This window comes from Paralichthys olivaceus, chromosome 5 (assembly GCF_024713975.1).
Source record: "Paralichthys olivaceus isolate ysfri-2021 chromosome 5, ASM2471397v2, whole genome shotgun sequence".
NCBI classification, from domain to species: Eukaryota; Metazoa; Chordata; class Actinopteri; order Pleuronectiformes; family Paralichthyidae; genus Paralichthys; species Paralichthys olivaceus.
The window spans coordinates 10,609,816-10,634,366 of record NC_091097.1 but is presented as its reverse complement, the minus strand read 5'-3'; the positions used below and the strand labels follow the sequence as shown (position 1 = coordinate 10,634,366).

The 24,551-nt window shown below is 41.9% G+C and overlaps 3 protein-coding genes across 6 annotated transcripts in view; all 3 read right to left on the bottom strand.

Annotated features, from left to right (window-relative positions):
- The window catches only part of trip10a (thyroid hormone receptor interactor 10a), a 120,092-nt gene extending 107,233 nt beyond the window's left edge, over positions 1-12,859 (bottom strand). For 3 of the 4 annotated variants that reach the window (XR_011241001.1, XM_020094662.2, XM_069524664.1), the window contains exons 1-2: positions 12,565-12,846; positions 7,895-8,010 (exon numbers count right to left, since the gene is read on the bottom strand). Coding sequence is in view for 3 of the 4 variants with exons in the window: in XM_020094662.2 (XP_019950221.1) it covers positions 7,895-8,010; positions 12,565-12,588 (140 nt within the window). In the remaining variant the exon portion in view is untranslated. Of the gene's footprint in view, positions 1-7,894; positions 8,011-12,564 lie in introns of all 4 variants that reach the window. The other variant, XM_069524665.1, reaches the window with a different exon arrangement.
- A 936-nt stretch (positions 12,860-13,795) lies between these two features.
- On the bottom strand, positions 13,796-18,713 carry LOC109634141 (vascular cell adhesion protein 1). The gene is made up of 10 exons (XM_020094437.2): positions 18,426-18,713; positions 17,596-17,874; positions 17,189-17,503; positions 16,805-17,101; positions 16,437-16,688; positions 15,808-16,134; positions 15,493-15,729; positions 14,834-15,061; positions 14,473-14,736; positions 13,796-14,359 (listed from the first exon to the last, which is right to left on the bottom strand). The coding sequence occupies exons 1-10, from the start codon at positions 18,475-18,477 to the stop codon at positions 14,160-14,162; spliced, it is 2,451 nt and encodes an 816-aa protein (XP_019949996.1). The 5' UTR covers positions 18,478-18,713; the 3' UTR covers positions 13,796-14,159.
- A 257-nt stretch (positions 18,714-18,970) lies between these two features.
- On the bottom strand, positions 18,971-23,467 carry angptl6 (angiopoietin-like 6). The gene is made up of 8 exons (XM_020094734.2): positions 23,396-23,467; positions 23,168-23,236; positions 22,111-22,606; positions 21,867-22,007; positions 21,563-21,770; positions 20,499-20,692; positions 19,339-19,609; positions 18,971-19,257 (listed from the first exon to the last, which is right to left on the bottom strand). The coding sequence occupies exons 3-8, from the start codon at positions 22,579-22,581 to the stop codon at positions 19,073-19,075; spliced, it is 1,470 nt and encodes a 489-aa protein (XP_019950293.1). The 5' UTR covers positions 22,582-22,606; positions 23,168-23,236; positions 23,396-23,467; the 3' UTR covers positions 18,971-19,072.
- Between the last annotated feature and the right edge of the window lie 1,084 nt (positions 23,468-24,551).

The window sequence follows — 24,551 nt, the reverse complement described above, 5'->3', positions numbered from 1 at the left end:
GGGTGAATAACTCCGCGCTGCTTGCTCGAAATGTGCTGAAATTCGGTGTGGTTGTGTGGCAGGCTAACCTTTATCAATCCTGAAATGTCCAAGTCTCTATGACTTTCAGAAAAAAAGTTATTCCAAAATATCGTGTACTTTTTTTAATAGATTTGATGGTTTCACCATTTCCGAAGGTCGTAGAAGCTCGGGGATAGTCCCAATGGATCGGGCATAGTCACTTTAGTGGAGATGGAACCAACTTCCAAGTCTCTATGACCTTCAGAAAAAAAGTTATTGAAGAATATCTTGAACTCCTATAGGTTTTCATCCCTAACCCTAACCCTAATCACGACCCAAAAAGCAAACACTAATCACAACCCTAACCCTACCCCTTCCAAAGGTCGTAGAAGCTCGCGGGTGGTACCAATGGATCGGGCATACCCACATTAGTGGAGATGGAACCAACTTCCAAGTCTCTATGACCTACAGAAAAAAAGTTATGGAAGAATATGTTGATCTCTAATGGGTACTCCTCCCTAACCCTAACCCTAATCACAACCCTAACCCTAACCCTAATCACAACCCTAACCCTAACCCTCATTGCAACTCTAACCCATATTCACCATAGGGTGAATAACTCCGCGCTGCTTGCTCGAAACGTGCTGAAATTCGGTGTGGTTGTGTGGCATGCTACCCTTTATCAATCCTGAAATGCCCAAGTCTCTATGACTTTCAGAAAAAAAGTTATTCCAAAATATCGTGTACTTTTTTAAATAGATTTGATGGTTTCACCATTTCCGAAGGTCGTAGAAGCTCGGGGATGGTCCCAATGGATCGGGCATAGCCACTTTAGTGGAGATGGAACCAACTTCCAAGTCTCTATGACCTTCAAAAAAAAAGTTATTGAAGAATATCTTGAACTCCTATAGGTTTTCATCCCTAACCCTAACCCTAATCACAACCCAAAAAGCAAACACTAATCACAACCCTAACCCTACCCCTTCCAAAGGTCGTAGAAGCTCGCGGGTGGTACCAATGGATCGGGCATACCCACATTAGTGGAGATGGAACCAACTTCCAAGTCTCTATGACCTACAGAAAAAAAGTTATGGAAGAATATGTTGATCTCTAATGGGTACTCCTCCCTAACCCTAACCCTAATCACAACCCTAACCCTAACCCTAATCACAACCCTAACCCTAATCACAACCCTAACCCTAACCCTCATTGCAACTCTAACCCATATTCACCATAGGGTGAATAACTCCGCGCTGCTTGCTCGAAACGTGCTGAAATTCGGTGTGGTTGTGTGGCATGCTACCCTTTATCAATCCTGAAATGCCCAAGTCTCTATGACTTTCAGAAAAAAAGTTATTCCAAAATATTGTGTACTTTTTTTAATAGATTTGATGGTTTCACCATTTCCGAAGGTCGTAGAAGCTCGGGGATAGTCCCAATGGATCGGGCATAGTCACTTTAGTGGAGATGGAACCAACTTCCAAGTCTCTATGACCTTCAGAAAAAAAGTTATTGAAGAATATCTTGAACTCCTATAGGTTTTCATCCCTAACCCTCACCCTAATCACGACCCAAAAAGCAAACACTAATCACAACCCTAACCCTACCCCTTCCAAAGGTCGTAGAAGCTCGCGGGTGGTACCAATGGATCGGGCATACCCACATTAGTGGAGATGGAACCAACTTCCAAGTCTCTATGACCTACAGAAAAAAGGTTATGGAAGAATATCTTGAACTCCTATAGGTTTTCATCCCTAACCCTAACCCTAATCACAACCCAAAAAGCAAACACTAATCACAACCCTACCCCTTCCAAAGGTCGTAGAAGCTCGGGGATGGTCCCAATGGATCGGGCATACCCACTTTAGTGGAGATGGAACCAACTTCCAAGTCTCTATGACCTACAGAAAAAAAGTTATGGAAGAATATGTTGATCTCTAATGGGTACTCCTCCCTAACCCTAACCCTAATCACAACCCTAACCCTAACCCTAATCACAACCCTAACCCTAACCCTCATTGCAACTCTAACCCATATTCACCATAGGGTGAATAACTCCGCGCTGCTTGCTCGAAACGTGCTGAAATTCGGTGTGGTTGTGTGGCATGCTACCCTTTATCAATCCTGAAATGCCCAAGTCTCTATGACTTTCAGAAAAAAAGTTATTCCAAAATATCGTGTACTTTTTTTAATAGATTTGATGGTTTCACCATTTCCGAAGGTCGTAGAAGCTCGGGGATGGTCCCAATGGATCGGGCATAGCCACTTTAGTGGAGATGGAACCAACTTCCAAGTCTCTATGACCTTCAAAAAAAAAGTTATTGAAGAATATTTAGATCTCCAATAGGTTTTCATCCCTAACCCTAACCCTAATCACAACCCAAAAAGCAAACACTAATCACAACCCTAACCCTACCCCTTCCAAAGGTCGTAGAAGCTCGCGGGTGGTACCAATGGATCGGGCATACCCACATTAGTGGAGATGGAACCAACTTCCAAGTCTCTATGACCTACAGAAAAAAAGTTATGGAAGAATATGTTGATCTCTAATGGGTACTCCTCCCTAACCCTAACCCTAATCACAACCCTAACCCTAACCCTAATCACAACCCTAACCCTAACCCTCATTGCAACTCTAACCCATATTCATCATAGGGTGAATAACTCCGCGCTGCTTGCTCGAAATGTGCTGAAATTCGGTGTGGTTGTGTGGCAGGCTAACCTTTATCAATCCTGAAATGTCCAAGTCTCTATGACTTTCAGAAAAAAAGTTATTCCAAAATATCGTGTACTTTTTTTAATAGATTTGATGGTTTCACCATTTCCGAAGGTCGTAGAAGCTCGGGGATAGTCCCAATGGATCGGGCATAGTCACTTTAGTGGAGATGGAACCAACTTCCAAGTCTCTATGACCTTCAGAAAAAAAGTTATTGAAGAATATCTTGAACTCCTATAGGTTTTCATCCCTAACCCTAACCCTAATCACGACCCAAAAAGCAAACACTAATCACAACCCTAACCCTACCCCTTCCAAAGGTCGTAGAAGCTCGCGGGTGGTACCAATGGATCGGGCATACCCACATTAGTGGAGATGGAACCAACTTCCAAGTCTCTATGACCTACAGAAAAAAAGTTATGGAAGAATATGTTGATCTCTAATGGGTACTCCTCCCTAACCCTAACCCTAATCACAACCCTAACCCTAACCCTAATCACAACCCTAACCCTAACCCTCATTGCAACTCTAACCCATATTCACCATAGGGTGAATAACTCCGCGCTGCTTGCTCGAAACGTGCTGAAATTCGGTGTGGTTGTGTGGCATGCTACCCTTTATCAATCCTGAAATGCCCAAGTCTCTATGACTTTCAGAAAAAAAGTTATTCCAAAATATCGTGTACTTTTTTAAATAGATTTGATGGTTTCACCATTTCCGAAGGTCGTAGAAGCTCGGGGATGGTCCCAATGGATCGGGCATAGCCACTTTAGTGGAGATGGAACCAACTTCCAAGTCTCTATGACCTTCAAAAAAAAAGTTATTGAAGAATATCTTGAACTCCTATAGGTTTTCATCCCTAACCCTAACCCTAATCACAACCCAAAAAGCAAACACTAATCACAACCCTAACCCTACCCCTTCCAAAGGTCGTAGAAGCTCGCGGGTGGTACCAATGGATCGGGCATACCCACATTAGTGGAGATGGAACCAACTTCCAAGTCTCTATGACCTACAGAAAAAAAGTTATGGAAGAATATGTTGATCTCTAATGGGTACTCCTCCCTAACCCTAACCCTAATCACAACCCTAACCCTAACCCTAATCACAACCCTAACCCTAATCACAACCCTAACCCTAACCCTCATTGCAACTCTAACCCATATTCACCATAGGGTGAATAACTCCGCGCTGCTTGCTCGAAACGTGCTGAAATTCGGTGTGGTTGTGTGGCATGCTACCCTTTATCAATCCTGAAATGCCCAAGTCTCTATGACTTTCAGAAAAAAAGTTATTCCAAAATATTGTGTACTTTTTTTAATAGATTTGATGGTTTCACCATTTCCGAAGGTCGTAGAAGCTCGGGGATAGTCCCAATGGATCGGGCATAGTCACTTTAGTGGAGATGGAACCAACTTCCAAGTCTCTATGACCTTCAGAAAAAAAGTTATTGAAGAATATCTTGAACTCCTATAGGTTTTCATCCCTAACCCTCACCCTAATCACGACCCAAAAAGCAAACACTAATCACAACCCTAACCCTACCCCTTCCAAAGGTCGTAGAAGCTCGCGGGTGGTACCAATGGATCGGGCATACCCACATTAGTGGAGATGGAACCAACTTCCAAGTCTCTATGACCTACAGAAAAAAGGTTATGGAAGAATATGTTGATCTCTAATGGGTACTCCTCCCTAACCCTAACCCTAATCACAACCCTAACCCTAACCCTAATCACAACCCTAACCCTAACCCTCATTGCAACTCTAACCCATATTCATCATAGGGTGAATAACTCCGCGCTGCTTGCTCGAAATGTGCTGAAATTCGGTGTGGTTGTGTGGCAGGCTAACCTTTATCAATCCTGAAATGTCCAAGTCTCTATGACTTTCAGAAAAAAAGTTATTCCAAAATATCGTGTACTTTTTTTAATAGATTTGATGGTTTCACCATTTCCGAAGGTCGTAGAAGCTCGGGGATAGTCCCAATGGATCGGGCATAGTCACTTTAGTGGAGATGGAACCAACTTCCAAGTCTCTATGACCTTCAGAAAAAAAGTTATTGAAGAATATCTTGAACTCCTATAGGTTTTCATCCCTAACCCTAACCCTAATCACGACCCAAAAAGCAAACACTAATCACAACCCTAACCCTACCCCTTCCAAAGGTCGTAGAAGCTCGCGGGTGGTACCAATGGATCGGGCATACCCACATTAGTGGAGATGGAACCAACTTCCAAGTCTCTATGACCTACAGAAAAAAAGTTATGGAAGAATATGTTGATCTCTAATGGGTACTCCTCCCTAACCCTAACCCTAATCACAACCCTAACCCTAACCCTAATCACAACCCTAACCCTAATCACAACCCTAACCCTAACCCTCATTGCAACTCTAACCCATATTCACCATAGGGTGAATAACTCCGCGCTGCTTGCTCGAAACGTGCTGAAATTCGGTGTGGTTGTGTGGCATGCTACCCTTTATCAATTCTGAAATGCCCAATTCTCTATGACTTTCAGAAAAAAAGTTATTCCAAAATATTGTGTACTTTTTTTAATAGATTTGATGGTTTCACCATTTCCGAAGGTCGTAGAAGCTCGGGGATAGTCCCAATGGATCGGGCATAGTCACTTTAGTGGAGATGGAACCAACTTCCAAGTCTCTATGACCTTCAGAAAAAAAGTTATTGAAGAATATCTTGAACTCCTATAGGTTTTCATCCCTAACCCTCACCCTAATCACGACCCAAAAAGCAAACACTAATCACAACCCTAACCCTACCCCTTCCAAAGGTCGTAGAAGCTCGCGGGTGGTACCAATGGATCGGGCATACCCACATTAGTGGAGATGGAACCAACTTCCAAGTCTCTATGACCTACAGAAAAAAAGTTATGGAAGAATATGTTGATCTCTAATGGGTACTCCTCCCTAACCCTAATCACAACCCTAACCCTAACCCTCATTGCAACTCTAACCCATATTCACCATAGGGTGAATAACTCCGCACTGCTTGCTCGAAATGTGCTGAAATTCGGTGTGGTTGTGTGGCATGCTACCCTTTATCAATCCTGAAATGCCCAAGTCTCTATGACTTTCAGAAAAAAAGTTATTCCAAAACATCGTGTACTTTTTTAAATAGATTTGATGGTTTCACCATTTCCGAAGGTCGTAGAAGCTCGGGGATGGTCCCAATGGATCGGGCATAGCCACTTTAGTGGAGATGGAACCAACTTCCAAGTCTCTATGACCTTCAAAAAATAAGTTATTGAAGAATATCTTGAACTCCTATAGGTTTTCATCCCTAACCCTAACCCTAATCACAACCCAAAAAGCAAACACTAATCACAACCCTACCCCTTCCAAAGGTCGTAGAAGCTCGGGGATGGTCCCAATGGATCGGGCATACCCACTTTAGTGGAGATGGAACCAACTTCCAAGTCTCTATGACCTACAGAAAAAAAGTTATGGAAGAATATGTTGATCTCTAATGGGTACTCCTCCCTAACCCTAACCCTAATCACAACCCTAACCCTAACCCTAATCACAACCCTAACCCTAATCACAACCCTAACCCTAACCCTAATTGCAACCCTAACCCTAATCACAACCCTAACCCAAATTTCAACCCTAACCCATATTCACCATAGGGTGAATAACTCTGCGCTTCCTGCTCGAAATGTGCTGAAATTTGGTGTGGGTGTGTGGCTATCTCCTCTTTATTATTCGTGAAATGCCCAAGTCTCTACGACTTTCAGAAAAAAAGTTATTCAAAAATATCTTGTACTTTTTTTTTTAGATTTGGTGGGTTGACCCCTTCCCAAGGTCATAGAAACTCGGGGATGGTACCAATGGATCGGGCATACCCACTTTAGTGGAGATCGAACCAACTTCCAAGTCTCTATGACATTCAGAAAAAAAGTTATTCAAGAATATCTTGATCTCCAATGAGTTTTCACACCTAACCCTAATCACAACCCTAACCCTAATCACAACCCTAACCCTAATTTCAACCCTAACCCATATTCACCATAGGGTGAATAACTCTGCGCTGCTTGCTCGAAATGTGCTGAAATTCGGTGTGGGTGCTTGGTTGCCTCCGCTTTAATATTCATGAAAAGCCCAAGTCTCTACGACTTTCAGAAAAAAGTTATTCAAAAATATCTTAGGACCAGGTAGCCCCCAAGGACCACATGAGTAGCCCGCAGGCCTGCTCTAAAAATAACACAACTCACCAGTGAGCTGCGTCCGAAATTCGATATGCGTTTCTAATTAAATGTAATTATTTACTTTTTATTCGGTCAAATTTTTATTCTCATATTGAAGTTGACTATTGACTATGATTTGTTAAAAGGGTTGGTCAGTGGCTAGTGAAAATGGGACATTTTTCTTATGAAATGTAGAAGTGATCATCTGAAAATGGAAACAATTGCTGAGATTTATAGAAATAAAGTGCTGAATAATGATATTATCTGTTTCCCACCTTGTTAAGTCATTGTTGGTAATTATTGTGAGAAATCATTAACGTGATCAGTGTCTTCACATAGATGAGTATCATTTATCATTAATAATAACATATAACTAAAGGCAAACTGAGCAAATTTGGTATATCAGAAGAGTTTATCAAACTGATATCCCTTCGTATGACTCAGTACCCATGAAGTGGCTCTCAGTTTCAAAAAGGTTGGTGACCCCTGAAATAGATGTTCTTCCTTCTTCTACTCTCCCTCTGACCACATCCTGTCTATCATGTGCCACTCTGCTCCCACTTCCTCCCCTCTCCAGCAAAGCTCAACACAACAACAGATGTCGGCCTGCACGCTGGAAGACAACTGCATGGGAGAGGGAGCTCCACGGATGGAGAGAGAGGGAGAAAGAGAGAGAGCACACTGCAGCTGGAGAATGAGGCCAGTGTTCCAGAGACAAGTTAGATTCTGTCCCAAAGTAGTCATAAGACCCCACAAACATTTTATAAACAGCCTTCACACAGACACACACACACACACACACACACACACACACACACACACACACACACACACACACACACACACACACACACACACACACACACACACACACACACACACACACACACTATGAGCTGTTTTGAGCGACACACTTGCACACAGGCATTTGAGGCAGAGAGCACAGTTGAACCACATCAAGAGCTGCTCCTACCTCAGTTGTTTGGCATAGTTTTGCTCGATCTCCGTTCTCTCCTTCACAAACTTCACATACTTCTCCACCAGCTCCAGGCCGGACTGTGTGTGCTTCTCAATGATGTCATATTGGTCCTGGTGGAAGGGGAGCACAAGAGACAAATAAGGAAAACGTTATTAAAGCATGTGTGATCTTCTGGGGGTAGAAAATAACGGGACGTTTCCTTGGTTGAGTTTGAGGACAGCGAGAAGAATCATGAATGGAGGGGGATAAGCTAAACACATCAAGGTTTGTTGGATTCCACGAATGCCCTCCACATGTGCACAAAGTCTTGGCAACGGTGTCCAAACTTCCGCTTTGCTTTAAATCATGGGGCGCTTGGGTTGTTAGAGAGAGAGAAAGAGAGAGCACAGGCGAAGGATGCGGGGTCACAACAGGGGTCACGACTCTCAGGAGGGAAAAAGGTGGATTCAGACTCCTCTAGGGCCATAAAAAATATATACCTTATCGATAATTGTAACAATAAATGTCAAATTCTTATTACTTCTTTATGAGCAGAGGATGAACAGCAAAACATTTTACAATCCAATTATATGTTATACATCCTCATTCTTATATATGCATAAGCAATTGATCAATATTGGCCTTTTGTCATATTGCTTTTGATGAAAACTATATTTTGATCATTCTTGATATTGTTTTATGGCACAGCCCCAAGCTCTTCTGACACCCTGGACTGTGTCATGTGTTCCCTTGCATCAGATGAGCTCTTTATAATGCAAATCTTTGACCTATTTCTTTTGTCTGTTCATGCACAACTGAATTCGCTGACATTTCCTTTTTTGCATTTTTCAGCATGAAGGAGTTGTATCATGTTTCTCTTGTTTGCTGGTGCACTCTATGGCACCCACAAGCCGAGGCAGGTCCACTAATAGAGGGAGGTGATATCTAAACCAATGTTTCTCTTACTCTAAAGGATTTCCCTCAGTTTTCTTTGCTGCTGACTTTAAGTATGGGGGGGTGGGGTGCATTTTGAAAGAGGGATTCCTAACAAGTTAGGCCATGTTCTGCTGTACCTCTCCTCCTCTTCAGGTAAAAAACAAAAAAGACAAAACTCAAATGAATGAAACAACGTTTAGACTAATTACAGGACACAGTTAAAGAAAAGGTTCAAATAGAGACCTGCAATCCATCACTGCAGTAACACCTAACCAATGACAGAACTGGGGGTTTAATTCACCCTCATTAATTACAGAGCACAAGTAGCGATAGTCGCTACAGCCAACCTACAACTATAGATTTTCCCATTCCCAAAGATGCCTGTGTTAACAAGAGATTTTCTTCCTCGTGACAGATAATTTATTTTGTGAATGACTTAGAGCAGCATGTGTCTGAATCCGATTCAATCACACATCTAACCAAACAGAATATAGAATACTAAGGCTGCAGTTATCTACAGGATACCAGGTTGGACAGTCCCCTTGTATACAAGGCAGCTGCACCAAATTTCACACACTCTTGAGTATCAGTTCTGCAAAAATGCCTGATTATTTTTTCTTCTTTTCATCAAAATCAACAAATTATTCCCTGCGGGGGAATTTTTGATAAATCTTGCAATGTTCAAGAAAACAATCCTGGATCCGCACCCTCTTCCAGATCCTTACAAAAATGTCATTGTCTCTTCCGTGGCACACAGTGCATCCTTCCACCAAGTTAGGCAGTAATCTGTCCGGTTGTTTTAGTGTAATCTTGCTTAAAAACAAACACACAAACCAACCAGCAAACAAGCAGACAAGGGTGAAAACGTAACCTCCTTGGGGGAGGTAAAAAGTTGAAATGCTGCCACTTACCCAGAAGCTATTTCACCGACCTACAAACCTTTCTACAACCCACTGTAAGATGTCAAGTTATGATATATGAGGAATATGACACTCTTGAAATCCTGGCCATGTTTACACTGACCAACTGGGGAGTTAAGGTGTGACATGTGGAAGTGCAGTGCCATCACATTCACTCCCATAATGACCATCAAGGGAACAAGGAGGAGGGCTGATATTTCTGAATTTTTGGAATCAGAAATGTTGATTTTCAATTACATCACTAGGAGTTTATGCATCATATTATGGAAAGACTTTGAAAGTAGAAATGGAGTTATATATCCTTTTGGCAGCTCTTGATTCAGACCTTTTGCATACACACGTCTAATGTTTGCATATACAGTTTCTGAACTGCCTGTCAGTCTTTGTGTCATCAAATACATAAAAATAGATTTTACAGGCCATAGTCAGTGTCTCAGCAAACACCAGTGGCTCTCAGACATGTCAGCTGCACTTCATCACCAGTCAAAATAACCATCATAGGACCCCTGAGACAGGGTTAGTACTCAACTGATTTTCATTAATCATTAACGGCTGTATATGAAACTGCTTCTGACAACTGTCGTGAGTCATGCCTTTGTTTGAGCAGCAAATTCACTGTTATTTGTGGCTTGTTTCCTGGTTATTTCATTATAAATGCAGTCTCCTCCCATATCCTCACATAGAGTTTATACTGCTTAAGTTTACATTTATTTATTTTTTCAAAAACGGTGACACATTATTGTGTATAGCATCAATAGCATCTTTCTCTTGCCAACTTACTCCCCTCTTTTTGACGGACACACTAAATGTTGTATTTATGTCCAATAAATTACAGAACTTATCACAAAGTCATAATTTACATTTTATGGCACAGATTTAGTCAAAGAGGTGCAATATCAGACAGATTAATCATGCTTCGAAATGGAGAGTTCAAAGATTTCCTCTTCCAGTCCTTCGAGAAATACAGGTGAGAAAACTGGCATCCAGCAAGTACCACAAAACTTTAAATGTTAGTCACGCAGAAAGTCATCTCCCTGCAAGGCTGAGGTGGATGTTTGAGCCCTGACTTGTCCCGTCTTCTTGAAAACTAGGGGCCTGGCCAAAATCTGACACAATAGTTCTCAGGAGTGGCCTGGTAGCACTCACTATCACAGCTAATGACACTGATCTTTCACTCTGCAAACTATGCCTTAAAATAGCTTATGGATTAACAACAATCAGGAGACAGATGCCATAGAGCTGACTTGGCTCACGGGATGACTCTTGGGCCAAACATAAACACAACCAATTATGCCTGCAGGGCTTTTTCTTACTAGACAGGTGAGTCTTCAGTACAGAAACTAAGAACTAGTTCATTTGTGTTTGACACTGACTTAAGACAGAATATTTTGTGTGAAGAGTTTCTTCTGGAACAAGTGAATACAATACAGTGAGGAACGTGAGAGACTTCTGTACAGATATAGAGCTTCTGATTAATAATGGGGGTGCGGATGTCTCAATCAAAGTAGGGCAAAACTAATTAGGCTGTTGCACCAGCATAAACGATGGAAAAGGGACAGGGGGGAAGAGGCCTAGGGGGAGCGTCTGTAATGAGGTCACAACCTCCCAGTCCTCATCCTCGCAGTGTTCCATTTTACATATTCAGGTTCCCTGTAAATGTGCATGTCTGCAAAACGTGTGGCTTTATCTCCTCAGTACAGAGCACTGGTGCATAAACTGTGGCAGTTACCAAGGCAGTGTGGTGCACGGAGGGATTTTTAAACAGGATTAGTTTCGATTCTAGACGGTGCTGTCAACATTGCATCCAAGATTACTGCTTTAGCTGTAGAACCTTGATTTGTTTTTAACAGCCCCCTTCTTTAAAAATGACCAGTCATAGCAGCTAATATGTAATTACCGTGAATGTCAGCTAAGCCTCATAGAAATATAACACATCTGTTTACATCCAACACTTGACTCCTTTGCACCATATTTTTTTTAAATAAACGATCATGTCACTGAGGAGGCAGCATCTGGTTTCCTCTCTATGGGAGGTGTGCCACAGTGTGAACAATCAAACATCTCACTACAATACACCTCAGCACAATAACATTTGTGTAAATTTGTTTATAGGCTACAGAATAAATAATACTCTCACGCAATCTTCCTTTGAACCAAAAGCATAAAATGTACTTTAATCCTACCGCATTCCCTGATTTTACCTGATTCTACTTTTTATTATTGGAATGGAAGCTCATGCCTACATTTCTGTTACATGTTAAGTGTAGTCATTCTTTTATAACTATTTGTTTATCTATTCAACTTGTTTTGAGAACTGCTATATACATAGGGACATTATTATTATGATTGTAATTTTGAGTCTGACGTAAAATCTTGGATTCATTTGACTTAATATTCATGTTGCTGTTGATTTAGTATTTGTTTGTTCCCAGTAGGTGAGAGAAGTAAACAGCCTACACACTGCATAACTTTATATCTGCCCAGTAAAACTCAGTGAAGTGTCACACAGTAAATAAGAAAAAAGAACTACAACTAAATTCATATTAGCTGTAGGTGCGCTTCACTTCCCCCTGAATACAACACGTCCATAAAAGAGGATATGTAAAAAAACAACTCTTTGTTTCGCTCCAAAGAAAACTGTCCGAAAATGGAATCGCGTCCGTGAACGCACCGTTTTGCAAACACAAGCGAGCGGCAACGGAGCGAAAACCCACCGTTTTTTATCCCTCCTCCATTTAATCCACACACGCAGAACTTCAAGCGTCACACACTTCTTCCCACAAACAACTGACAATACTATCATCGAAAGGAGGAAGATGAGGGACTCACCCAAAGCTCCGTGCCCCAGTCCATGTTCAGCCTGTTGGCCGAGCTGCGAGTCCGAGGATACAAAGAAGTTCTCCGAAGTTTATCCCCGCAGCTCAGAGGAGGAGGAGGAGCAGGAGGAAGAGGAGGCCCTGGCACCAATAATCCCAACGTGATAAATCAGTCGTAACCTCAACACATCCCGGTCCTGCTTCATTCAACGACTAACGTGCATCAGCATCATAATGAGCTAATTAATTATGGCTGACGGTCGCTGCTCTAGTTGTGTTCAAGTGCTTCTCTCAGCGCAGCAGAGAAGGATAAACTCCCACATCCGCGTCACTCCCAAATCCTAAATCTTAAAGGGCCAGTGCGCGGAACCCACAGGAGACAAGGCCACAGATCAGTGACACATGATGCTCTCTGTCCTTACGCGTAAAGTTGTGTTGTTTTTGTTATAACACCACCCTGCTGAGGCCCGTCATCAAGCCCTGCTGCCCTGACGGAGCTGACTGATGCTGCTGAGTTTCCCATGTCACCTCTGACTCCCAGATAAAGTGATAGTTCACACAAAAAATTTAATTCACTCATTATCCTCCCCACTACGCAGATAGAGCGGTTGGTGAGGTGTTTCAGTCCACAGAACAGTGTTGCATCCAAATCCGATACAATTGCAGTAAATGCTGATCTATCCTTCAAACAGAAAAAAAAATACAACAGAAAAAAACATAAAATGCTTCCATACTGCTCGCGTGGTGTGATGCAAGTGTCCGTAAACCCCGACATTTAAATTTGACTTGATACAAGATAATTTACACTGAGTTTTTAAACTAAATGTCCTCTGATATCCTCCCCAGTGCGAAGTTCACACGTAAATCACAGCAGATATTAAGGCTAAAAACATGGTGTAAATAATGCAGTTTTGAGTCGAATATGCTAAGGACAAAACACTTGTATCCAAAGACTAACGGCATGAAGAATCCAGGTCCAGGCACTGCTTATGAACACTTGGATGACACCACAGGAGCAGTATGGAGGCATTTTAATCAACTGTATTGTACAAAAAGTCTTTTGTGGTGTCAAACACTTCACCCACTCCTCCATGAGCATAGTGGTGAGTAGATGATGAGTGAATTTTTATTTTGGGGTGAACTATCCCTTTAAGACATGAAGCTCTTCCTCCCCCAGCATTTCATGTGGACTGACTTCTTAAATAATGAAATCAGGGAAACTGTAAAATAATTTCTCAACATGGTCCAAACAAAAATCTGTTTTATTGTTTTCATGAGGATAAGGTTGTAGAATCAGGAATTGAAAATAACCAAGGCTGAATTGTGAAAGCAAAATAAGTGAAACCACAAGATTGGCAAAGGTTTTGCTCTCACTGAAAGGATGATATAAGAGGTTCCAAAGAGAAGCACAACACATTAGAAGACAGTAGCGTAGCTTTACTGAAAAGATAAAAAACCTCACAAAACACTGTCAGTAGCATGATTTGTAAACACCCAAATGCTACATGTGTAGAGGTATAAGCTGATGCAGGAGAGTACCAGCTTTTCACACATGCCATTCTTGCCACCAACCTGATTTCCCACAATATCAAGCAATTAGTAAATATCCTAAGCTTTGTCCCCACCAGACATTGTGGTCAAAGGCATATCTGAAGGTTCCCTGGCTGCAGGAACAAAGCTATACTGTCCATGTTTCCTCTGATGTCTGCAGAGAGTGATGATGACGATGAGGAGGAGGGCTAGGGAGCACAAAATCAGCAACCACCAAATGATTGACAGCCGGCGTCCTCTGTTTAGGACTTCTCTACCTGTAAACAAGAAAATAACGTTATAACTTTTCTTTCTCCGCAAAATCCGCATCAGCAACCACTTCTTGGTCCACATTTCCACATGTGTCGTACACAGAATCAGAATTAATGACCTTTTATCTTCAGTGTGACAAATCTTGACACGCTCCCAACGTTATTCGTGGCAACGCAGATGTAAACACCATCATTGGTAGACGTGGCTCCTGTGATACTGACGTTCTTCTGGCGCCCTCCAGTGGTCTCCCTCACATTCTTGTTGGCGTTGAAGTTCCACTGGATCTCAGGGACAGGTTTTCCCTCAGCGCTGCAGGCCAAAGTCACATTTTCACCCGGGGTCACCTCCTGAGTGTCATTCCCCCGCTTGAACTCAGGGGCAACTGTGGAGCAAAAATAAAATATAGGGGCAGATTTGAGAAGAAGACATCAACACAACATAAAAAGACTATTTTTGCTACGCCAAACATTAAAACTCACACAAAACATTAAGATATAGTAAGTGGTTGGCTGTTCCATATTGGTTGGTTGCTTTGAGTTCGTATTTTCCACTGTCATGCTTTGTCCAGCGTTGCTGGGAAGGTATCACTTTTCCATCTTTATACCAGGTGATGTTGGGTGCAGGTATTCCCTCTGGTTTGCACTCCGTTCTGATGTTCCCATTCTCTTTGACGTCATAGCTACCATTACAGGTAAATGAAGGGCCATCTGTGAATATAGTGTCAGGACAGTTTTCAGAATTAAAGGTTCAGTGTGTAGAATTTAGTGATATCTAGTGGTGAATTTGCACCATTTGCACCACCAATGAAAAAGAACTTGTGGAAGTCTTCCGTATAAAGGCTAAATAAGGCAATAAAAACTCAAAAGGTGTTTAGTTGGTTCAGTTTCGACTACTGTAAAAAACTGTTGGCCTCTGGGAGAGGACCCACTTCTGATGTAAACAGAAAGGATTTAAATATAAAGACCCATTCTAGGATAAAGAAAACAACAATTTGTACAATTTAGATGAAACACACTAGCAAAAACATCAGCAGGATCATTTTATGTTCAATTTCTGCCTTTCACTTTAATCTTGTGCACTTGGCCTTTAAAAATATAAACTTATTGACACTTGGTACGGTACAGTCTGGGGTACTCACATCCAATTGTGACATCAACAGACGTGTTGGTCCAGCCGAGCTCATTAGAAAATGTTGCTGTGTATTTTCCTGAATAAGCCCTGGAGAGAGACTCAGACTGATTGATCAGCATCCCCTTATAGTGCCAGTGAACAATGGGTGGAGGGTTCCCATCAGCTCTACAGGGCATCATTTCCAGGCTGAAGTAATGCTCCAATCCAATGTAATTGGAAGGACAATCTTGCACCATTGGCTTATCTGCATGTAAACATGAGCATAGATTATAATTCATATTCATAGGGAATTAGATTTAAATCTAATATGTGGAAAACTCACAGTGCACAACAGCAGTGTAAGGCTCTGAGAGTATCGTGGGGATAGGTTTTGGTCCATTTGGTCCCAGGTGCAGCTCAGCGAGGCATGTGAAAAGTGTTCCATTGTGATCTCTTGTAGGTGTCACTGTCAAAAAAGAGGACACGTTGACTGCGGTCACACTGATGTTTGTGAACGTCTGAACGCTCACGTTTTCCTTGCCCATGTACCACATCACACTGAGGTTCTGCACAGGAGCCACATTAATGACATCACTTCTCAGCAGGTACTGGACGCCCTCCACCATGGGCCCTTGAGTCACTGCAGAGATCGACACGACGTCTGGAGTCTCTGTGGATAAAGCAAAGGAAAATATGTAGTAAGAACATAGAATGGTGATGATAACCCTGCCATTGCAAACACAATTTTATAATAAGTGTCAATGCCAACATTTTTAGTGCGTGCTATTTAAAACTGCTAAATATTATTGTATTGTCCCTGTATACTTTTCTTTTAAAGTAACATGGCGTCAGTACTGTGAAGAGTTTACGCAAGCAAGACGACATTACTTCACTTAATTATATCAAACATTTTGGATCATGATCCAATCGAGATAAAGAGGAGATTGCGTATAGTATAGACTGTATACTCACTATAGACCGTGATGGTTGGCTCTGCAGAACACTGCTGATTTCTCCGAGTAATGTAGCATTTAGGTTTTATGGACCAGTCTTGAAGTTTCTCAACGGTCCAGATGACAAATGGAGCATTTTTAAACCCCGTGCCTCCAACATGAGCCTCCCAACCCATTCCTGAAAAATCTGTGGCTGATGTGCTGCAGTTAACTGAAGCTCGATCGCCAAACCTCACCACAACTTCAGCAGGCATCAGCGTCACCGGGCAATCTGCCATTCAGAAGTAAATCATATTCCATCACCTTTTGATAGATAGGGAGCTATCAAAAGTATCTAAGGATTGATAAACAAAGATATATAATGATACATATTTGAGAGAAGTTTACCCAATTGTGCCGCAGGGGTGGTCATGGCCACATCAGGTGCTCTCGGGACATCTTTTATCACATTGATAAAAATGTGTTTAATTATTTGTCCCAGCTCATTGGAGGCTGTACAGGTGTACATTTCATTGACGTTTACTTGAGAAACACTGAGATATTTTGTGTTCTCCGTCACAGCCACCCCATCATGGATCCAGTTAAAGCGGGGAGGAGGGTTACCCTCAGCATCACAGCTCAGGGTGACATTTTCACCCTCTCTCACATAGACATTAGTGGTGTTGTCATTGAACTCAGGAGCATCTGAAGAGGAAAATGTCTCTTGAATCTTTCAAATACAGGATGTATGTAAAATAATGATAATGATAAAAAATGACAGTGTTTACTCACAGTGCACAGAGACAATGTGACTTTCAGAAACAGGAGGAGGTTTTGGCCCATTTGGCCCGAAGTCCAGCTGAGCCTCACATTGAAATACTGCTCCGTTGTCTTCCCTGCTGACCTCGACAGTCATAAGAGAAGACTCACTCACTGGTGTTTTGGTTGTGTTGAGGAAAGAATCTGTCCTGATCGTCATGTTGTCTTTGTACCACGTCACAGTCAGGTTCTGAACAGGGGCAACATCGAGGACATCACACTGCAGCACATAATGTGTCGCCACCACAGTATGATTGACAGGGAAAAGGACAACCGAGTCTGGATTCTCTGTCAAAACAAAACAAAATTAGTAACAGGAGTTATTGTTTTCTTTCTAATCCCCCCCTCACTGCATGATATTTATTTGAAATTACACTTACTGTATAAAGTAATCTCGAGGTCTTTACTGCATTCAAATGAGTCATTTATATGTATTATGCACTGAGCCGTTATGTTCCAGTCTAACAGTGGCATTGTCCAAGTGGTAAAAGAATCATGTCCCTCTGTCTCAGGCATTTCGATTCCGTTTGACCAGAACAGCCTATTATAATCATCATTTGAGCTGGTGCAGTTTACCAAGAACTCCCCTCCATGTTCTGCTATCACCTCAGAGGGAACCAGGGTGAGAGGGTTGTCTTTGGGGCATGTGGCTTCCACATCTGTGAATAGGACAAACAGTTATGGTTTGTTTGGACTGAACATGTTGACTTTGCTGCTCTCTGCTGGCTCATGTCACTAATGCATGTCACTGTCAACTGTGTGAGGGTTCATTCACTCTAGCTTTTAGAGTGTACCTTCACTCATCCTCTGAAGTCAGCACGAGTAAGTCAAATGTCATAGATAGTAAAGCGGATATTTTCACCAAAACATTATCATATCTACAGCTTCCACTAAAATTATTCCCCCAAAAAATGTGTTTCTATCTACTTTGTTAAATAGCCAATGACTAAATACATTATAGTGTCTGATTTCCCCCAAATGATCCCAAACAGACCCTCACCAAAGAAAATACATATTTTTTATTTAGTATAATTTTTTAGATTATTTTTGTAGTCGCCATCGACGGTCAAATGTGTCGATACCAAACCCATACGCAACCAAGAAACCACCCTGTTTTTAATGTTAAACATCTAAATATGTTTTATCTATATAAATAACACTTACATTATGTATATATTATCATGTTATGCAGAGCATCACTATTACTCACCACATAGCAAAACCATGAGCATGAGGAGATGCAGCATCCGGAGAGGCAGCATGTTAGATCAGCATGTGGGAGGAAGGAGGTGGATGGAAGAAGGGAAGTACGATGGTCCAGAGGATGTCCAGCTTCAGGACCTGGACTAGATCCTTTCTGGTCCAGAGCCGGTACAGGGGATGAAGATGATGACTTGCTGCTGACAGTTATACGAGTTAGAGGAGAAAAAAAAACGAGGGAATAGAAGGGGAAGTTCAACGCCCTAGTTGACAGGAAACTGTGAAACGGAAATATAACACAACCACAGATCTATGTGCAACCTTGGTGATGTGCTCCCCTCCCCCACATTTCGTAAAATAATTCAGTGCATCTTTTTCAAAAATGTTCATACAGGCTCTAATTTGTCAGCGTTTTATTGAAAAGTTCACAGCAAATTGAAAAAACATAAAATTTTGTCAGGAAATTGCAACAACTCGATACATGGTAGTCATCATCCAATGACTCAGTCTGTTCACATGTCCCTGAAAGGCCTCTAATAAACATCTAAAGACAACTTTTATTTTACAAAAACAGTTTAATTCCCTTTGCACATGTTAAGCACAGAATCATTCAGATCAGTTATCACATTTCCTTCTCACAACCACATCACAACTATGTTACTTGGGCTTGATCATCACAGAAACTCGTTTCAGGGAGTAGGACCCTCCGTGGAACTCTGCCCAGTACACCCCATCCTGGTAGCGGCTGCGATAGTGTCCACCCCGATACCACACTCCATTCAGATTGGAGTGGGCACACATGTGGTACCACCAGCCTCCTTTCTGGTAATGGGCACAGTTACCTGATAACACAACAAAAGATCGGATGAAGTTACTAACATGAAAGGTCACTGAGAAAACAAACAGGAGGGAGAAAAGCAAACCTGTGTAGCTGTCCTTGTCTCGATCCAGAGTGGTGAAGGCCTTGTTGTTGTGCCACGAGAGGGAGTCCCCTGCATTGCCCTGGTATTGGCCCAAACGCAGTCGGTACCAGTCACTCTCCGGTTCCAGGTGGAAACTGTCATACTCGGCATACACTTGCCGGCCCTGCCAGTCCTCCAGAGCCACACGTAGCTTATAATCAGCTTGTTTGGTCAGCCAGTAGAGGTGTTCCAAGCCAAGCCAGTACTCTCCATCTAGGTTCCCAAAACCTTGCTGGAATATATTGACAAACAGTTTAATCCAGGGAAGTTATTCATTGTGTTTTACTGTTTACATGTTTGATCTATTTTTATCAAGGGTCTCAGGTCAGCAGTGTCAGTCAGTTTTTTCCACTACTTATGTCCAGACAGAACAACCACTGGATGCATTCCATTTATAGACATTCATGGTCCCTGGGTCCCTGGGTGATAATTCAGAATTATTGTGTTTTCCTCTAATACAAAAAGTTGTTAACTTGTTTTTACTTTTACAAAATCAATTGGAGGGATTGACACAAACTCATGTACATTCAAAGACCCCAGAAGATGAATCCTCCTGATTTTTGTGATTCTCTGAATCTTCTTCTTAAAATAACAATAACTTGAACTTACATAGAGCCTTTCAAGAGACGCTGTACATGTGTCAGTATAGGCACAAAAAGAAAAAAGAAAAGAATCCACACAAAACAGGGCAGAAATAAACAGTGCTTATGGCAGCGTGGAGCATCAACTGAGGCCAAGGGCCTTGGGGAACATATAGTGTTTGAGGAGTTTTTTGAAGGTGTCCAGAGAGCTCCAGAGGGTGGGTGACACAAAAGACTGTCTCTAAAGGCTTGCAGGGCATGGAGGGATTTGTAGGTGAGAAAGGTGTCTTAGTCTTGAATAGTCTTGTGATTTTCACAATGAACTGTAATCAGCTTTTCATCCGGGCAGCATCATCAGGGTCAGAATTTCAATGTCTTTATGATCAAAAACCTTCAAAACAGATGCCATTCCCATCAGCCTCAGCTGTACTTCAGTTACCATGCTAACATGCAAGGCATAAATACTGTATTTTTTTTTTTTTTTACAATTAAAAAGAATAATGGAACCACAGCTTTATTTTTAAAGGTGCACAAAATCACCTTATACTGCTCCCAAGTCCTGAAGAAGTTGACCGACCCATCCTGTCTTCTCTGGATGACCGTCCACCCCCCCTGAGCCTGACTCTGCTCACACCAAGCCTGCATCAGGCGGTTAGCGCTCTGCGGGCGGAGCAAGTATATCCCGCTGGTGGTCTCGCCAGATTCCAGCACATGCTGGCAGTCCCGCCATGGACCTGAGTCGAGAGGATAAGAATAAGATAAAGAATATGCAAATATGTGATATTATATTAAATATCATCATTTCGATTTTGACCAGTAAGTAATACTATTATGAATAGTCATTGCTTTAGGAGTCAAATAGAAACACATCTGATTTTTTTCTTTGATTCTTCCCTTAAAACATCTGAAATGAAGTCAGTGGCACTGACTATTCATTACTTTCACAAAGACTTAAACCAGTAGCTGTAAGGGCCAGTTACAGGGAGTTTTGGAATTTTGTCTGTTTTTACATCCCATCATCACTGTGCCTTCAGCTTATCTGTTCCCAGCTGAGGAATTTTTCTCCAGCTCATGTTCAATGTCTCATGTCACAGTGATAAAATGCACATGGGAATTTCCACAGAGAAAATGTATACATAGAGGAAATCCTCAAGTTATAATGCCTGAAAGTGCTTTTACTCCACACTCACATAAGTGAGATGTGGCAACGCACATCGTCTTTCATCAGACTTTTTGGGAGACGTTGAGTCACACACTTCATCTCTGCTGACTTGTCAGAGGGACGGCTAAAATCCTCTACTTCGTCATTTCAAACATTTCAGTTGTGCAAGTTTACATTAGGAGTGTCGTCTAAAGCTCCAACAAATGCTGTGCTCCATGTGTGTTCTTATTATAAAGCCCCCTCTGCTCTGATAAGAGCTGTTTTTGACATTGTTTAGCATTCCCAGTGAGATAGGGCTCCTACCAGCAGGTCCATGACCCCATCAGCCTTGCTGCTTATCTGAGCAGTTAAATAACTCTGACAGAAGATTGGTGCACTTATACACACAGGTTGGAGTCTCATAAAGCACTTCTGCTAAAAGACACGTTTGACTTGTGTGTACCTGGAGTCTTTGTGACAGGGAAACTAATGAAAGGGGGGTCTGTAGGAGTGTTGGCTGTGGTGCTGGGGACGGAATGAACCCGCTCCATTTTTTCCTGCTGTGGCGGAGGAGCACTTTGGTCCCTTTGAACATCATTGGTCATTCCGTTGGCTTCGGAGCTGTAATTAGGATGCACGTTAGACGGGATTTTTGGTGGTTCAGTCATCACCTGGTCAGACCAACACAAAAACAACACAGCGATCTCATTTCCTGTGTACAAATCCAGCTCAAATTTGCAACATGCCGACCACAGATGGTTTCCTACCACAGACGGCTGGTGGGTGGAGTCCCTGCACTGGCACTGCTTTTCCAGACGAGCAATAAACTGGTTCTGGGAGCTCAACATGGAGGTGAGGGCTCCATATTTCTTCTCCAGCTCCCTGTAATTGCTGGACACCTGCAGGGCCTGAGATGTCCCAACACCCAGAACAGACACAGGATGAGTTTGACCATGTAGCTTTGCTGTGATGTGAATCAAGGAGCAACAAGGACTGCAGTGCTCTGCTCACCTGTGTTGTGGCATTGAGCAGCAGGTTCTCCACCCTTCGCTGCTCCAAAGCTTGGTCCTTTTTGTTGATTACTTCATTCAGCAGCTGGGCGTAGAGCTGAGTGATGCGTGAATTCATGCTGTTACTCTCTTTGCGCAGGGCTCTTACCTCCATGGCAAGGGTCCCCTCCTGGTCCAGTTGGCCCCTGAATTTCTCCAGCTGTTCCTGCTGTCGCCTGAGCTCTGCCCGCAATGCAGCCACGTCAGACTGGTTGGCAGCAGCAGACTTTGTGGTCAAACACAGCGCCCCGGTCATTTTTTGCTGGGGGACAATGAAGGTGTAGGAGCAACGGCCTCCGTTTGTATCTGAGGACCGTGATGAACGTTTCTGAGTGTTATTTCCATTGGCCCCCTCCCTCCGTCCAACAGCTTCTGGTATGTCCACGCAGAGTGTTAGAAAAAGAGTCAGGCCTATCGTCAGTGTCTTCTCCATGAATGTGTTTGTCTTCTGATGACTCCTTGGAAGTGGAGGAGAGGACAAAATAAGAATCACCACAGAAGTGACAGCACATAAATATCACCTCATAATGTTTGATTGAGCCTTAATCATTCTGACACCATGACAAAAAAGACCTGGACTTTGTCTTCCAGTAAACCTGGCATTGCGGTTCCTCAGTGTTTACCAGATGTTTCCTCACAAAGTCAAAGTGCACACATTTCCCCCCTGGCTGGAATTTATTAGCAGGTCAACACTGATGGGTGAACAGTCAACACAAACCAGCCAGAATCAACACACCTCCATCTCTCAGTCAACAGACGGCTCGGCTCTACATCCAACCACAACAACCACGGTCAACATCATAAACACATGAATCAAAATATCAATAGTGACATCTTACACAAGCATCTTCTCTATGATTTCATCAACAACAATTCAGAAATCTGAAACAAAGGGGATTTTATTTTCAAGTAGATAAATAACCATAAATAGTATAATGATCTGACCTCAATGCCATTGCAAATACACATTAATCTATCTTAAAGTAGACTGCATTAGAAAAACACCATTCATTACTTACTGGGGCAGCTGGGAAGTATTTCTGAGAAGTCTTTGCTCTGTTCCAGTAGGAAAAAACTTCAAGCACCCACTGATGTAAAATTAAGGCAAACACATTTTAGAAATCACATCTTTGAGAGCCCCATAAATGAGCTGCTTCTTCCGAATAAAAAGACATCAGTGGTCCTCTTTAATGTTAAAGTGAAGCAGATGCAGATAATTTTTTAAGAGAGAAAAACTAGAGTAACACCTAAGTTTTGTCAGTGGTCAGACCTGTTCCTCTTCCCTGGGGATTCTGTCCCAGGATCTCTGAAGGAGGAGACAACTAATTACAAACTGTCCAAATGGCACCTCCTCCCATTGCTGGTTGTTCAGCTGGGTGTTCAGTGCAGGAGTCTCCTCCTCCCTCTGCCATCATCAACTTGCTGCCCTGACACAAACTCTATAGACCTCAACTGCACCAACACAGTGTGGTTTCCGCTTTTACTTCATTGTTGAAACATCTTTGGTTTTGGCGCATTGGCTTTGTCTTCTTGTGTGCAGATAACATGTTGTCTCTGTGAAAAGTTGGGACAAAAAACACAGTATAATTGCAAACATTATTACATCAGCCTTACATACATTGGAACTAATATTCTGCAGGGTCCTCTTCACTATTTACAGCTTTATCTTCTATCTGACTAAAGAATTTGTGAAAGAAGGCATCATAGTTTTTATTTAACTACAAGTAGCGATATCACTGCAAAAATAGGCAAAGTACTGCATTAAAAACCTAATAAATCAAAAGTATAAAACTATATCATCAAGTATTTTTAGAGTTTTGTATTATAAAAGATACAATATTTTCATGTCACAGCTGAAATGTGTACTGCTTGGTACTTTAATCCATGTACATTTTTTATTTTTTAACATGCACATTTGCAAAGTAACTTCAAAGTGTTAAAGTCAAATAAAGAGGGTGGAGTCTTTCTGCCTGATGTGAAACTATAGTGATTCAGCTATTTTTTTAAAAACATGTATACCCAAACTGCGTGTGGGTTTCTTTGCTGGTGAAGCACTTCTCCTATAATGTTCTGCTATATATATATATATATATATATATATATATATATATATATATACATATTATGAATACACATATTACATACATATTATGGCATGCCATTATATATATATATACTGGCTGGTAATGGTATTTGGGGATATATGATACCTTAGAGCAGCGGTCCCCAACCTTTTTTAAACTGAGAGCTACTTCATGGGTACTGAGTCATACGAAGGGCTACCAGTTTGATACACTCTTCTGAACTAACAAATTTGCCTATAGTTATATATTATCATTAATGATAAATGATACTCATCTATGTGAAGACACTGATCACATCAGTCTGCTTCGGGTTTGTCTT

Bases quoted from the DNA above. Each gene is read 5' to 3' on its own strand.
- LOC109634141 (XM_020094437.2), bottom strand. From the start codon at position 18,477: ATGCTGCCTCTCCGGATGCTGCATCTCCTCATGCTCATGGTTTTGCTA. The intron at 17,102-17,188 runs GTGAGTAAACAC...TTTCCTCTTCAG, and splicing joins TCACATTGTCTCTGTGCACT to ATGCTCCTGAGTTCAATGAC. The intron at 14,737-14,833 runs GTGAGTTTTAAT...TTTGCTCCACAG, and splicing joins ACTATATCTTAATGTTTTGT to TTGCCCCTGAGTTCAAGCGG.
- angptl6 (XM_020094734.2), bottom strand. From the start codon at position 22,581: ATGGAGAAGACACTGACGATAGGCCTGACTCTTTTTCTAACACTCTGC. The intron at 22,008-22,110 runs GTGAGCAGAGCA...GGGACATCTCAG, and splicing joins TGCTCAATGCCACAACACAG to GCCCTGCAGGTGTCCAGCAA. The intron at 19,258-19,338 runs GTTTGCTTTTCT...TTGTGTTATCAG, and splicing joins AGACAAGGACAGCTACACAG to GTAACTGTGCCCATTACCAG.